Source organism: Rana temporaria, chromosome 5 (genome assembly GCF_905171775.1).
Source record: "Rana temporaria chromosome 5, aRanTem1.1, whole genome shotgun sequence".
NCBI lineage: Eukaryota > Metazoa > Chordata > Amphibia > Anura > Ranidae > Rana > Rana temporaria.
The window spans coordinates 328,924,962-328,941,925 of record NC_053493.1 but is presented as its reverse complement, the minus strand read 5'-3'; the positions used below and the strand labels follow the sequence as shown (position 1 = coordinate 328,941,925).

Sequence of the window (16,964 nt, the reverse complement as noted above, 5' to 3'; positions counted from 1 at the left end):
ACTTATCATTTTAGCTTCTGGTGTCCAATCTGAGTCCATTAGGCACTAACTGTGCGGCCTTCAGGTCCCCTGCATAGAGATCTATTTTGCTGCTTACTCAAGCCAGTGAAGGACCAAACCAAAAAAGTTACTTTTTATATATTGCAGCTTACCAATCCCTAAAGTGATATTAACGGATTGGCTTTAAAAAAAACAAAAAACAAATATGTTATACTTACCTGCTCTGTACAGTGGTTTTGTACAGAGTAATCCCAATCCTCTTCTTCTTGGGTTCCCCTGCCCGTGCTCCTGGCTCCTACCCCTTGACTAGTGCCTCAAACCAGCACTTGCTATGGGGGCACTGGTTCGTGCTTGCTACTAAGCCCTGCTCTATAAGTCCATTATACACATAGAGTCGCCGCTCGGTCCCGCCCCTGGCTCTAGTCATTGGCTTGCTGGCTGTGATTGACAGCAGTGAGGGTCAATGGGTCCCACTGGTGTCTCAGCCAATGAGAAGAGGGAGTCTCGGGACAGCCAAGGCTCTTGTGTACATTGCTGAATCGAGAGGGAGCTCAGGTGAGTATTGGGGGGGGGGCTGGTGGGGAGCAGCACACAAAAGTTTTTTTCTATGCATGAAGGTAAAAAACCTTCAGCCTTTACAACTACTTTAACCACTTAAAGACCACTTCACGCCAATATATGACGGCAGAATGGCACGGCTGGGCACAATCACATACCTGTATGTGATTCCTTAAGCCCAGCCCTGGTGTTGCGAGCGCGCCACCAGCGGCGGCCTCGTGACCCGGTCCGAAGCTCCATGACCGTGCCCGCGGGACCCGAGGACCCGATCGCCGCCGGTGTCCCGCGATCGGTCACCGAAGCTGAAGAACGGGGAGAGGTGTGTGTATACAGGAGTATACAGTATAATGAGTTTGTCAATTCTAAAAGAAATGCTTATATAATGCATTCAAATTGAACTAAACACATTAGATTTTAGTCGACTGAAAAGTACTGGAGATTTAAGTTGACTAAAATTCGATTAAAACGAAAACAATGCATTTTAGTCAAAACACTATAACTAAAACTAAATCGCAATTTGACGTCAAAATTAACACTGGTCTGCAGTTTCTGACAGCTTACTGTAGTAATACATTTACTAAAATATATCTTGGTAATAACAGGGGCTGTGCACTTGCGGCTCCCTAAATCATGTAAGTTGAGCATCACTGGTTTAAGATGTTTGGTAACATAAAATAGCGTCATGCTCAAAAGTTTGCATACCCTAGCAGAAATTGTGACATTTTGGCATTAATATTGAAAATAGGACTGATCATGCCAAAAAACTGTCTTTTATTTATGGATAGCAATCACATGAAGCCATCACATAGTTTTTTGGATCCCTTTTTAATCCTAATGACAACAGAAATCACCTAAATGTCCCTGATAAAAAGTTTACATACCCTGGGATGTTTGGCCTTGGTACAAACACAGAAGGTGGCGCAAGGTTAATTCCACACATTTGTGGCTTTTAAATCACAATTAGTGTCTGGGTATAAATAGTCAATAAGTTAGTTAGCTCACAGGTAACCACAGGAGAAATACAGGCTGCTCTTCAAAAAGATGGTGTGGTTGTGTTTAAGGAGCACAATTCAAGGATACTTGAACAAAAAAGAGCTCAGTGGTTGAGCTGCCTGCCAGAAGGAAGCTTTTACTGTGCCAATGCCACAAAAAAGCCAATGCGGCATGTCAAGGTGTTGTTGGAAGTTTTGTGTCGGCCTAGGCCTAGGGCGCCACTTTGCACAGAGGTGACAAAAAAAAAGCCATCCCCTGCATGTGAGAAAGCCCCCTCGACCCGTCTTGCCGTTTCTGGGCTCTGGCGGCTGCCTCCCGCACACATGCAGCCCACGACGGCCAGCTTGGTGTAGCGGCACTGGCACTTACAAATATGGGCAACTAACAGTATGGTGTGTATGGGCGTGCTTGGCCAAGGGGGGGGGGGGGGGCTCACACCACCATAAGCGGTGAGTTACTGGCTTTGTGTAAGGTGATTGGCGGAGAAGTAGCCTTATGATCCACCTACCCTTCTCCGTACGGCCTTACTTCACCGAATCTTCTCCTCGGCACTGGGGCGGGGTCTGGCTGTGATGTCAGGAGGAGGAGGAGAGAGAGAGAGAGGAGCACGAGGGAAACCCCCAGGCTAAGACAGCAGGTAAAATTGACTAAATGATATCACAATTACTTTTGTAATGTGAGTGTGTCAATCAAATAAAAAGTGCTCATTATGGAAATTAATATAGCGATCATGATATTCTAATGAAGTTATCCATGCTACAAATTCATTAACAGTCCACATTTAGTGATAGTTCATGTACTTCAAACTTTCAAACATTCAGATAGTAGGGTCAGAATTTGGCTTAAACAACATGAAAGCATGGATCCATCCTGCCTTGTATCAATGGTTCAGGCTGGTGGTGTAATGGTGTGGGAGATATTTTCCTGGCACACTTTGAGCCCCTTAGTGCCAACCAAGCATCAATGTCACAGCCCACCTGAGACCATGCCTATGCCTTTATGACTACAGTGTACCCATCTTCTGATGGCCACTGCCAGCAGGATAATGCACCATGTCACAAATCTCCAATCATATCACCACTGGTTTCCTGAACATGACAATGAGGTCTCTGTACTCCAATGGCCTCCAGTCACCAGATAAATCTGCAGCAACTGCATGATGCCATCATGTCAATATGGACCAAAATCTCTGGGGAATGTTTCCAACACCTTGTTAAATATATGCCACAAAGCTTTGGACAAGGTTTGGGGGATCAGTCATTTGGATTACAGTTGAACATTCTAACATAACATTCTAACGTTCTGGTAATAAAAGGATAATTTTTCATAAAAAGAATATTGTTAATGGACATATTTTAATGCTAACTTGATGCTAACAGTCTTTCATTTTTTCATGGAGTTTCACTTTAATAAAGCGAAATACAATTTTTTGGCATTCTAGCACAGCATGTAATACAGAGGTAGAGATGTATGCTATTAAAGGCAATGGCACTGGGACTGTATGAGATCAATGCAGAAAGTGAACATTACAGACTGTAATGACACAGATTTCATCACGCGTTTTGGATGCCGTTTCATATGCATGTACTGTGCCAAAAGCAGCCCATTCATGTTCTTCACCACAGATGGGTATAAAGCAGTGGTCGGCCTTTCACTAAAAGTAGAAAACCTATTTATTCACTGAAAATCTTCTTCCTTGTACGGAACTTGAGACAATTCCATTTTTATTTACTTTTCCTGCATGACGGACTAGATATTTCAGGAGAAAAGACGAAGCCTCTAATGTTCTACATCAGCATTGGTAATAGAATGTCTGCTGTGAGTAGGAAAATATCTTCCCCTTAGGACCAGTAAACCTGGAGTACAAGTTGCTTTATTTAAAACAGATGCTAATAACATTTGCAGATATGTATGTACATGTATCCTTGTATGATAAAAGTACAAAATATTGGTATTCAACCAGGACTGCCAGAAATATAGAGGCTACCATTACATATTTGCCAATATATTCTTCCCAGTCCCCAATCCACTATCAAGCCATGCTCTGCTCTTAACATGCCCACCTTCTGGGCAGTCCCACTGTCACCCCATGCCCTACACTTAACATGCCCACCTTCTGGGCAGTCCCACTGTCACCCCATGCCCCGCACTTAACATGCCCACCTTCTGGGCAGTCCCCCTGTCACCCCATGCCCCACACTGAACATGCCCAACTTCTGGGCAGTCCCACTGTTACCCCATTCCCCACACTTAACATGCCCACCTTCTGGGCAGTCCCCCTGTCACCCCATGCCCCACACTGAACATGCCCACCTTCTGGGCAGTCCCACTGTCACCCCATGCCCCACAATTAACATGCCCACCTTCTGGGCAGTCCCACTGTCACCCCATGCCCCACACTTAACATGCCCACCTTCTGGGCAGTCCCACTGTCACCCCAAGCCCCACACTTAACATGCCCACTTTCTGGGCGGTCCCACTGCCACCCCATGCCCCACACTTAACAGGCCCACCTTCGGGCCAGGTGATCTTGCCCAGATCATGCCCACCTTTCTGATGCTTCCACCCTTATAAATGTGGAAACTGAACACTTGTGGTTGTGGCCACATTCCCCCCCAATACCCTGATCGGACTCAGTACCTCACGGTTGATGCTGTGATTTCGGGACCCAGCCAGAATTAATGGCACAGCGCAGTTAGATGTAGGACTGTCCCAGCTAATTCCAGGACAGATGGCATTTATGCTATTGCCAAATTCCTTGTAAAAATGCTGGCTATCCATGGCTTCAGGGCTTTCAGAGTTATTGACTAAGAACTAAAATGTAGAACAGTAATGTCAGTGTAAAGTCCAACCCCTAAACCTGCACACTTGTTCTAGGTCTGTGACCTAAATACTAAAGCCATTGGATCATCATGGCACCCAGGAAGATAGCATTTTCAGAGGGAAAGATCAGTAATAGCAGCCTTCATGCATCCTCACTACAGGTTTTCTTTAACCCCATGGTGAAAGGTGGCATAGAGCCAACTGTCAGAACTTACACTTTCATTGGATTACAGGGAAGGAGGTCAGCTGAGGGCTGGAGATATTTCCCTTAACATATCCACATTCATCTCAGATATTAATAGTTCTGGAATACGCCTCCAGCTCTGACATATCTATCTGTGAAAAGCCTTTTTATTCAGCATCATTTTGGAATTTGTGTCCAACAATTTTAGTATACTGAAGGAAAGCAATTTAAAGCTTTTTAAAGTGTATCTTAACCCAAGCAGGTTACCAGTCCTTAGATGTGGGGTTGGCAGCTGCTTTCGTTTTCATTTTTTCAGGCTAAGAACATTTCTGAAAGTACAGAACAATTCCTGTTAATCTGGCCAGAATAAGGGCGCTTGCACGTGGCAATATATTAGGGTGTATGGCTGTATAGAGTAAAATATAATTGTTGTTGTGGCACCTGAGAGCCAAAGTAGTGTGATTTTGCCCTTTGAGATGCATCACAGAATATGCTGTGCGAGGCGATATTTGTGTAACTGACGGCACTCGCATATGGGTCATTTTCAAAGCTTTCCTTTTGTTAAAAAAATAAGCACATAACAGGGATTTACACTGAATCGCGCTCCCAGGTGCCACAGCAACAGGTGTATTTTACTCTCTACGGCCATATGCCCTGATTTTCGGCCATGTGCTACAGCCATAACAGTTTCCTTCTCACTTGCAGGGAGCTGAACTGAAATCTCAAACAACTACAGTATATGGGCCATATTCTCCAATAATCTGCGGCGGCCTCGCGTAAGCTATTTACACTACGCCGCCGCAACTTACTGGAGCAAGTGCCGTATTCCTCAAGCACTTGCTCCGTAGTTTGCGGAGGCGTAGTGTAAAAGGCCCGGCGCATCGCCGCGTATTTCAAAGGGGGCGGCTTGTATTTAAATTAAGCGCCCCCCCCGTTTCGATCGAACTGCGCATGCGCCAGGCTAAAAATAGCCCAGTGCGCATGCTCCAGTTCTCGGCGGAAAACGTCAATGACGCCGACTTGGGCGTCATTGACGTAAAGTCGTATTCAAGAACGACTTAGGAAAACGACGTACCCGACGGGAAAAGATGACGCGGACCCGACGCCATACTTAACATGGATACGGCGGACTTGCGTAAACTTACCCCTCATATAGCAGGGGTAAGTTTACACTTACGCAAACGACGTAAGCGACGGCTACGCAACGTGAATTAGTTCGGGAATCAGCGTATCCAGCTCATTTGCATAAACAAATGAGACCTGAACGTAAACGCCATCTAGCGGCCGGCGGCGAATTACATTTAAGATCCTACAGTGTAAGTGACTTACACATGTCGGATCTTCAGCGTATCTATGCGAAAATGATTCTAGGAATCACTCGCATAGATACGCGGGTCAAAAAAGAGAGATACGACGGAGTTTCCTGAGATACTCCGTCGTAACTCTACTCAGAATATGGCCCTATATGCCTTCCCAGTTATAATCTGGGAACTACAAAACACCTCCTCCTACAGGTATTGAAGATAAGGAGAGGAGGAAGCATTTGTAGTCCAAATAGTGACAATGCTGCTTCTCCAAAGCTACAGTAAAGTGAGTGTCTGTTGCCTCCCTGGAAATGTTTTTCTGGCAGATAACTGAGTGACATTTAAAGTATTAATAAACCCTCAGAACCTTTTATTTTAACAAATTGAGCACAATAAAAAAAAAAACATTCTCCTTCAGTAAACTGTTTGTTACAATTCTTAACCCAGCATTTGCAGTTTACAAATTTCATACTGCCACCTCCCAGTGCTGCTTCCCTGAACTTCCGGTCTCCACAGGAAAGAGTTAACAGTGGACTTTTCAGTCTGAAGCCAGTCTGTTAATTTGGAGAAGGGTAGCGAGAGTAGAAGAGTGCCTTGCCATTATAAACTAGGGGGCTGTGTGTTTCTATTGATGCACATAGTATGGAGAGACACAACTTTAGTCCCTGCATGCAACGGTGGCTCCATAGGTTTCTGCAAGATAAAGAAGCCACCCTAAAAAACATGGGGCAGAAGTCATGGCACTAGTCATGGCGCTTGTGTTGTCTTCCAGAGTCTTCTTACTCCTACACAAAGCTGCCATCTTTGTGAGCTCCATATGGACTTTTATGGACTACCCTATATGGAGTTATTATCGGAACCAAAAACCGATGCACTGTGCTGTATGTTTTCTGTCAATCTGGGAAATTGAGGTTAATTTGTATTTGTTTACAAATATTTTTTTACTTGTATGTTTTTCTATAATTCTTTATTTTTCATTATATTGATCATATATGGCTATGCAGTGCCTGATAATAAATTCTCCTGAAGAAGCCATTGAAATGGTGAAACATGTCGAGATCTAATTAGTTTGCACTTTCTGCCTGTATTATAAGATCATCTTTGGGAATGTCCTTTTTGTATTCATATTTTAACCTATTAAATTTATATATTTTTCTATATTTCTGTGTATTTTCTGCACCTAAAAAGTCCCATAAAAAAAACTATTTTCTATATGCTACCATATGGAATTATTGTTTACATTTCAAATTTTATTTGATTGTCCTTTTCCCTAGCTCGGGGACCCAGATATATACCTAGATTCAGGTACGGCGGCGCATCTTTCCGGCGGCGTAGCGTATCGTATTTACGCTACGCCACCATAAGTCAGAGAGGCAAGTGCTGTATTCACAAAGCACTTGCCTCCTAAGTTACGGCGGCGTAGCATAAATGGGGCCGGCGTAAGCGCGCCTAATTCAAATGAGGGGGCGTGTTTTATGTAAATGGGGGGTGACCCGACGTGATTGACGTTTTTAACGAACGGTGCATGCGCCGTCCGTGGACATATACCAGTGTGCATTGCTCCAAAGTACGCAACAAGGACGTATTGATTTCGACGTGAACGTAAATTACGTCCAGCCCCATTCACGGACGACTTACGCAAACGACGTAAAAATTTTAAATTTTGACGCGGGAACGACAGCCATACTTAACCACTTGCCCACCGGGTTAATTCTGGCACTTCTCTCCTTCATGTGAAAATCACAATTTTTTTGCTAGAAAATTAATCAGAACCCCCAAACATTATATATATTTTTTTAGCAGACATCCTAGGGAATAAAATGGCAGTCATTGCAATACTTTTTGTCACACCATATTTGCGCAGCGGTCTTACAAGCGCACTTTTTTTGGATAAAAATCACTTTTTTGAATTAAAAAATAAGACAACAATACATTTTGCCCAATTTTTTTATATATTGTGAAAGATAATGTTACGCCGAGTAAAATGATACCCAACATGTCACGCTTAAAAATTGCGCCCGCTCGTGGCATGGCGTCAAACTTTTACCCTTAAAAATCTCGATAGGCGACGTTTAAAAAATTCTACAGGTTGCATTTTTTGAGTTGCAGAGTAGGTCTAGGGCTAGAATTAGTGCTCTCACTCTAACGATCGCGGCGATACCTCACTTGTGTGGTTTGAATACCGTTTTCATATGCGGGCGCTACTCGCGTATGCGTTTGCTTCTGCACGCGAGCTCGTCGGGATGGGGCGCTTTAAAAAAAATTTTTTTGGTTTTCTTATTTATTTTTATTTAGTTTTATAATTTTTTACACTGAAATAAAAAAAAAAAAATTGATCACTTTTATTCCTATTACAAGGAATGTAAACATCCCTTGTAATAGAAAAAAGCATGACAGGTCCTCTTAAATATGAGATCTGGGGTCAAAAAGACCTCAGATCTCATAATTAGACTTAAATGCAAAAAAATAAAAAAAAAATAAAAAAATTTCATTTTTTCAAATGACAAAAAAAAAAATGTTTCTTTAAGAGGCTGGGCGGGACTGACGTTTTGACGTCACTTCCGCCCAGCAGAGCTATGAGGACGGGTGAAGGAGATTTCTCCTTCAGTCCCGTCCCCGCTCAGCTGCCGGACACATCCGATCCCCTCCGCCGCTACCGACGGCTCCGGTAAGCGGCGGAGGGCGCGGGAGAGCGGCGGGAGGGGGGGGCCCTCTCCCGCCACCGATAACGGCGATCTCGCGGCGAATCCGCCGCGGAGACCGCCGTTATCGTGTACACCACCGCCCCCTGAAAAGATGAATATCTCGGTTGTGGCAGCAGCTGCTGCCGTTATCGAGATATTCAACTTTAAAAACAGGATGTCTTTTTGACATGGGGCGGTGGTCAAGAGGTTAACATTGACTAGGCCACCTAGGGGGCAGCTTTAGCTTTACGCCGGCGTACCTCTTACGGAAACGGCGTATCTTTACTGCAACAGGCGCATGTATGTTCGTGAATCGGCGTATCTAGTCATTTACATATTCTACGCCAAACTCAACGGAAGCGCCACCTAGCGGCCAGCGGAAAAATTGCACCCTAAGATACGACGGCGTAGGAGACTTACGCCGCTCGTATCTTAGCCTAATTTAAGTGTATATGGTTTCCAGAATACGTTTAAATTTACGATGGCGCAGATTCAGAGTTACGACGGCATATCTACTGATACGCCGGCGTAACTCTCTATGAATCTGGCTAATAGTGCCTACTTTTGCACCAAGCCTTTCCTCTCCATGGCACTAGTTTAACAGGCACATGGACAAGGATTTTAAAAAAAAAGAAGCTGCATATTTAGTGATTAAATTATTAGAGTTTATCACTTTAAAATGGAACTTCACCCTACAGGGGAATTTCCACTTTATGTCCTCCAAAAAAAGGGGGGGTGGCTTAGGTGATTTCACCAGAAGTTTCACCCGCTAGTAACCTTCTGGGACACGTCATAGGTCCCAGGAGGCTGTGGGACCATTTAAAAAATCACACCTCGGCTCATGCATGCATAGCGGGAAGCCAAGTGTATAGCTGCAAGGAATCACATCTGGCTTCCCACAGTTGGCATGCCAGCAACGGGGATGGCGAAGAACTAGCCGGGTGAGGATGGCGTTGGATCCCTGGACAGGTAAGTGTCCTTTTATTAAAAGTCAGCAGCTACAGTAATTGTAGAAGCTGACTTTTATTTTATTTTTTTTCAAACAGGGTGAAGAAACTCTTGGAGCCTAGGTTCACATTGGAGCGATTTGTCATGCGATTTGAGAGATCAAATCGCATGAAAAGTCGCAGCCTATTGGAGACAAAGGCACTGTTCCAATTGGTGCGACACAGATTTTGTGGTGCCGCACCGATTTGCAAAAGTAGTTTCTGCACTACTTTTGCCGATTTCAGGTGCGATTTCCATAGACATATGTGCATGAAGCCACACAGATGTCTATCAAGTAGCAGCTGAAATCACGCTGACCTTGCTACTTTGAAATCGCACTACTTCAAGTGAAGTAGTGCGATTTCAAAGTAGCATCAATGTGAACCAGGGCTAAAGCTGAGTTCAGACTGGAGCACAGAGCGGCTCACAGCAGGGATCTGGTGCGTCTCCATTCACTGTTTCAGGTCCGATTTCAGCCTACATTTTTAAAGCGGAGTTCCGGCCACAATTTCACTTTTTAAATATAAATACCCCTGTAATACACAAGCTTAATGTATTCTAGTAAAGTTAGTCTGTAAACTAAGGTCCGTTTTGTTAGGTTGTTACAGCATTTAGACACTTTATAAAATAGAAATTGACTGGGGCCATCTTAAGTGTGTGCATCATGAAGACAGACTGTATGACTTCCTGGATTTCAGTCTTGCAAATCTCGCACATGCTCAGTGCTGCACAGCAGTGTCAGATCAGGTTTCAGCACCTGTGCTGTCCAAGTCACATGATTCTTTGAGACTGGGGAGTGCACAGACTCCTGGAAAGTTACACCCACTACATTCCCAGGAGTCTGTGCGGTGTAGGTTAGGAAGCATTAAGCACCTAGGTGCAGGAAGTGGGAAGATTAACTATTCTGCATAGTAGGGTTGTCCAGATACCGATACCAGTATCGGTATCGGGACCGATACCGAGTATTTGCGGGAGTACTCGTACTCGCGCAAAGACCCCCGATACCTAAATAGAATACTTCCCCCCCCTTTCCCCCCCCGCCGCTCCTGCCGCATCGTGCCGCCGCATCGAGGGACATGGCTAGAGGGACATTGCTGCATATGTGAGGGACATGGCTAGAGGGACATTGCTGCATATGTGAGGGACATTGCTGCATATGTGAGGGACATGGCTGCATATGTGAGGGACATGGCTAGAGGGACATTGCTGCATATGTGAGGGACATGGCTGCATATGTGAGGGACATGGCTAGAGGGACATTGCTGCATATGTGAGGGACATGGCTAGAGGGACATGGCTGCATATGTGAGGGACATGGCTAGAGGGACATGGCTGCATATGTGGGGGACATGGCTGCATATGGGGGGGGGACATGGCTGCATTTGGGGACACATTTAAAAAAAGTATCGGTATTCGGTATCGGCGACTACTTGAAAAAAAAGTATCGGTACTTGTACTCGGTCCTAAAAAAGTGGTATCGGGACAACCCTACTGCATAGCAACAACACTTTGAAGGCATCTAAAAAAAAAAAAAAAAATTTGTAAAGGACTAATGAATTTTTTTTAAAACTACTGATGTAATGTTATATTTATGGGTGGAACTCCACTTTAAGCTGAATTCAGACCGGAAATGGACCAAAAGAAGCACAGGACTCCATGCAAATCACACCGGAGCTTCTCCGCAGATGTGTAAACCGACTCCATAGAGAGCCGGTCACAATCTCCTGCTATGTGAATTGGACGTGAGGAAACCTGCAGGCAATTTGCAACCCATTCTAAAGTATTGAAGCCTGAAAAAAGAAAACTAATGCTGCCATCACAGCTGGTAAGCTACAATATATTACATTTTTAATTTTTGGCATAGATACTTTCTAACATAATCAAAGCTATCATTTAGGTGTAGTGCCCTTTTACACACATTACATTGAACTTTGTCATCACACTTTACTATCTTAGTACACAACTGAGAACATTCTGGGTAACCCATGATATAGAACTAGAAGTTGTACTATGCTACACCACCATGCCTGGATTTACAACTGAAAACCACCACCTCCCTGACAGTAACTAACACATTTTCCTCGCTCTAACCCCCCTTTTTAGTTAAATGAACAATAACACAATTGTAGAGCAATTTCAGGACCATTCCAGCCCAGCCTGGGAACAATGTAGCAGTGAACAGCAGCAAGAAAAGAAAAAAAAATGACATCTCTCTTTTGTCAGTTTTATGCAAACTAGTTGGTTGACAGAGAGAAAATGATCCAGTACTATCTGTAAAGTGACAGCTCCTTCCCTGCAACTGCATCTCTGAGCACAGACAAAAGAAGATGTACATTTGGATGTGTTAAACCACAAAGGGACCCATCATACTGGGACTAACTGGACTGCAGCCTGCACATTAGTCTCCAGCAATATATAGCAGCCCATGGTTGGTGACATATATACACATGTGATCATTGATCATGTCCAGCTGTATGGGATATCAGAGAAAGTGATTGAGCAGCATGCAGATAGCAGTGACAGTAATAGCCCCCCAGTCACATGACCACTCAAGTGTCAAAGCACCTAAAACCACTCCAGTGCCCAGAATATAACATGGCATGGGATCAAAACCCGACAATTGTTTTATCTCCTGGCAGGTCAATAAAATGCAATCCAGCAATTGTAATATTAATAGCCATTTTACTAGACAAAGCTGCAGACAGTCCAAGTGAGATAGCAGCAGCAGCAGTAAGTTGAGCGATGATGAGATGTAAAAGTGTGTGGATGGGATGTACTCACCATCTGTAAAGTGCAGATAAAGATCAATGTGCAGCGCCCAGTACAGCAGCCCATGGTGTGTGATCACTGTACCCCCGGAGTGTCGGGCACAGGCTGGCAGACGGAGTGCAGCTGGACAGCTCCTTAGGCGTAGCTGCACTTTCTTAGGGCTGCTGTCAGATTCAGCACCTTGCCCCGGAGATACTATAGATCCCAATGTAGAATGTCCCGACACTGCAGCCAGAGAGACACCCCGATCCTGCCGCCTGCTGCTCCCCAAATCCCAGATCACTGATCCCGAAATCCCGACCCAAAATCCCAAACACGGACCAAGATCGAGCCCACAAATCCACAGCTCAGACCTCTCCTTCCTTTCTTCTCTTTTGCCTTTGACTTTTCAATTCTAGAAGCCGGATGAAGGCTTTCTGCTGCCATCTGCTGCGCATAAAATGCATGCCCTCCCCAGGGTACTCCACATTCCATCTACAACTCAGCATTGGAGCAAAACACACTCATCAAATATATATATATACAGTATATATATGTATTAAAGTTTCTGACAATAAAGCGTTATTAAACTTAGAAAACAAAAATGCAATATATTGCAGTTTACTAGTTTATTAGATGTGATGACTACATTGGTTTCCTTTAGTTTCACTTGTAGATCCAGCCGGTAAGTCTGTTATTTTTCCAATTCCTTTAACCACTTGACCACTGGGCACTTAAACACCCTTCCTGACCAGACCAATTTTCAGCTTTCGATGCTCTCACATTTTGAATGACAATAACTCAGTCATACAACACTGTAACCAAATTAAATTGTTGTCTTGTTTTCCCCACAAATAGAGCTTTCTTTTGGTGGTATTTGATCACCTCTGCGGTTTTTATTTTTTCCGCTATAAATGAAAAAAGAACCAAAATTTTGTAAAAAAAAATGAATTTTTCTTCATTTCTATCATAACATTTTGCAAAAAATGAATTTTTCCTCATAAATTTGGCCTAAAATGTATACTGCTACATATTGTTGGTAAAAAAAAAAATGGGATATTAGCACTGTAGTGGCACTGGGCACGGTAGTGGCACTGATGGAGCACTGGCGGCACTGATGAGTACTGTAGTGGCACTGGTGCGGCACTGACAGACACTAGCAGCACCAATGGGCACTGAAGTGGCAGAGGTGGCACTGGTGGGGACTGTAGTGGCACTGGTGGGGACTGTAGTGGCACTGGTGGCACAGATGGGGACTGTAGGGGCACTGGTGGGGACTGTAGTGGCACTGGTGGGGACTGTAGTGGCACATATTGGGACTGTAGGGGCACTGATGGGTAGTGTAGTGGCACTGTGTGGCACTGCTAGGCTCTGCTGGGCACAATGTAGATTTTCACTCACTTTAAAAATCGCTTCTCTCCTCACACGCTGTATCGGTGTGAGGAGAGAAGAGAAGACCTCGGGATGACCTTTTTTTTGTTTACATTTGTCTGCTCCCTCATTGGAGAGAGCGATCAGGTGGTGAAGAGCCGCTATCATTGGCTCTTCACCGTGATTCGTGTTGCGGCGGGTCCCCTGGACCCGGCGAGCACGGACACTTCCGCGAGCGCGTCTCAGGGGGTGCGCAAACGAGGAAGTGCACGAGGACGTCCCAGGGACGTCGTGTCACAACAACTTGACCGCGCTGTAGCAGTATTTTTGCTATAGCGCGGTCGGCAAGTGGTTAAAAGACCAAGCTGTCCAATGGCAGTTAGGGTTTTAAGACAAACCATTCAATGCGATACTAAGGTCCCGATACCTATCATTATTTCATTTTTTTGGGGGCAGCAAACAAACCACCCAATACCCCCCCTGTCGCTTGCCTGGTCGGTCGATCAAACCCCTCCGCCCCATCACTCGCCCGCTCGTCCATCTGCCCACCAGCCCCGCGACCTAGACCCCATCTAGGTCGCGGGCAGCTTCAGTGGCTTTCCTTTGCACCTCCTCCTCGTCGGCTTCCCCCCTGCTTCTGCTCCCGGCCAATATTATCGCTTCTCCTCTTGGCCAATCGGGTCTTAAGACCCGCTTCCTTATTGGCTGGGAGGAGAAGCAGGAAGACAATAGAAAATAATAATTTGCTATTGTCATACAAGTGGGTGGGCTCAGGGCGTAGTGCTCTGCGCCGCCCCCACCCCGAGCAGGGCCGTCTTTAATATGGATTGGACCCTGGGCAAAAATTTGCTTGGCCCCTCCCAAATCCACTTGTCAACTATTTTTAGGCAGTCTAGGCTCAAAGGGGCAGCTGCTTTGGGCCCTACAACAATGACTGGGCCCAGGGCAGCAGCCCCTTTTGCCCTGCCTTAAAGACGGCCCTGCCCCCGAGCCCACCCTTTTTGAAGCCAATTAGAGCCTCAGGCTCTAATTATGTTGTTTAAAAAAAACATTGAAATCCATGTGTCTGGTGCCCTGCATGTAGATTAGGGGCCAGGCTCATGAATTAGGGAAGCGGCGGCCCTAATGGAGTGACCGCCACTGGTTTCTAATTTTCCTCGTTGACATCTCCTACCCTTCTTCTTCTGAGTGCGGCCCTCTTTATTGTCTGGCTCGGGACAATGCATGTGTCAGAATTCAATCTTTCCAGCACACAGACGATGTGCCAGAATGTAATGACATACCAGTATATTGTCATTGACATTTTATACACCTCATGGGTTTTTGCAATTTCCTTAATATGTTTGGGATCCATTTTTTATAACTATCGAACTTTGCCATTAGGAGTGTGCAATCTCCTGGTGATCCCCTCCAAGGTATCCCCTTGGACTTGTGGGGAAATTCATGGTGCCACCACCCCAGTGTCCTCCTCCCCCTTTTTACATGGTGACATTCAGCAAACATAGAACTATTGGCTTGCTGCCTACTGCATTTTAACATGTAAGACTAATATGTGGTCATAATTGCATTTTGCTGTTGTATCTGATTTTGTGATTGTGGTATTCACACATATCTAGATCTAGAGATCCTTGATTGCATTAACGGATGTCATCCCCCTGAGGAAGACTTAATTAGGCAAAACGCGTCGGGACTCTGGGCTTCTATACATACAGGATCATTATTTCCAATGTGTTTGCCATTTCCATCACTACCATACACTGTGCTGAAACTTTTTTAAGTTATATGTTTTTGTCATTGATTATACCACTTTTCCTGATTCCAAGGGAATATTTTAACACTGTCTCAATAAAATGTTGACATTTTCGTATAATACATGTTTTTCTTATAGGATAATGGTATCACAAAGTCCCGTTTTCCCCTTCTCTTCACCTTTGTGGGCTTTCTTTGTACCAGAAGGTAAACTGAGTTGCGCTTCTGCAGCTCAATGTACATTCTACAGACAACTGCGAGCAGGCAGGTAGGTTTATTTTATTGCAAAAGAGACATTGCATGTCTTTAAAACTGGCACTTTAATTCTGCTTTAATGGGGTTGTAAAGGTAAAAAACAAATTCCCTAAATAGCTTCCTTTACCCTAGTGCAGTCCTGCTTCACTTACCTCAATCTTCGATTTTGCTTTTAAATCCTTATTTCCTAAATCCTCACTTCCTGTTCATCTGTCTGTAACTCCACACAGTAATGCGAGGCTTTATCCCTGGTGTGGAGTGTCATGCTCGCCCCCTCCCTTGAGGGGGGAGGGGGCGAGCAGGAGAGTGAGGACACTCTCTACATGGCAGATAGAGAAAGGAGCTGTGTTTTAGTGAGCAGGAGAGTCAGGATGCCCACTAAAACATAGCTCCTTCCTCATGTACACTGCAGCTGCTAAACTCACATTTAGGAACAGTTGGGTGCTTTTTTCAGTAGCCCCTGAACTCTTCTCCAGTCGTTTATAGTAGTTCTGAGGCAGTTGAGTTTACTGATGTTTTTTTGAAAGCAGAATAATCGCGTTCAGGACTGTAGTTTACTGGCATTTCAAACGCCAAATGTTTGTAAACGATGTAACCCGCGTTTATGAGTGTTTGCGTTTATAAGCATTTTTAAAGAGGAGAGAGAGGGGGAAGAGAAAGGGAGGGGGGAAGTGTGAGAGAGGCAAAGGGAGAGTGAGAGAGATGGGGAAAGAGGGGGGCAGAGAGAGAAAGGGGGGGAGAGAGAGAGAGAGAAGGAGAGACATGGGGAAAGAGGGAGAAAGGGGGGAGAGGGGGAGGGGGGGAGGGGGAGAGAGAGAGAAGTGAGAGAGGGAAAGGGAGGGGGGAGAAAGAGAGAGAGATGGAGGTAGAGAGGGAGTGATGGAGGTAGAGAGCGAGACAGAGAGAGAAGGGGAGAGAGAGGGATAAAGGGGGAGAGAGAGAGGGGGGAGAGAGAGAGAGAGAAAGAGAGACTGGGGGAAAGGTAGGAGGCAGAGGGGGAGAGAGGAGGAGGGAGAGAGAGAGAGAAGGAGAGACATGGGAAAAGGGGGGAGAGAAAGAGGGAGAAAGGGGGGAGAGGGAGAAAGGGGGGAGAGGGGGAGAGAGAGAGGGAGAAAGGGTGGAGAGGGGGAGGGGGAGAGAGAGAGAAGTGAGTGAGAGAGGGAAAGGGAGTGGGGAGAAAGAGAGAGAGAGATGGAGGTAGGGAGGGAGTGATGGAGGTAGAGAGGGAGACAGAGAGAGAAGGGGAGAGAGAGGGAGAAAGGGGGAGAGAGAGAGAGACCGGGGAAAGGGGGAGGGGGGAGGGAGAGG

At 45.2% G+C, this 16,964-nt stretch overlaps 1 protein-coding gene across 1 annotated transcript in view; it reads right to left on the bottom strand.

Annotated features, from left to right (window-relative positions):
* NKAIN3 (sodium/potassium transporting ATPase interacting 3) overlaps positions 1-12,704 on the bottom strand; it is a 646,854-nt gene extending 634,150 nt beyond the window's left edge. Inside the window, exon 1 of the mRNA XM_040354267.1 lies at positions 12,315-12,704. Coding sequence (XP_040210201.1) covers positions 12,315-12,368 — 54 coding nt within the window. The 5' untranslated portion in view covers positions 12,369-12,704. The remainder of the gene's footprint in view (positions 1-12,314) is intronic.
* Positions 12,705-16,964: the final 4,260 nt, after the last annotated feature.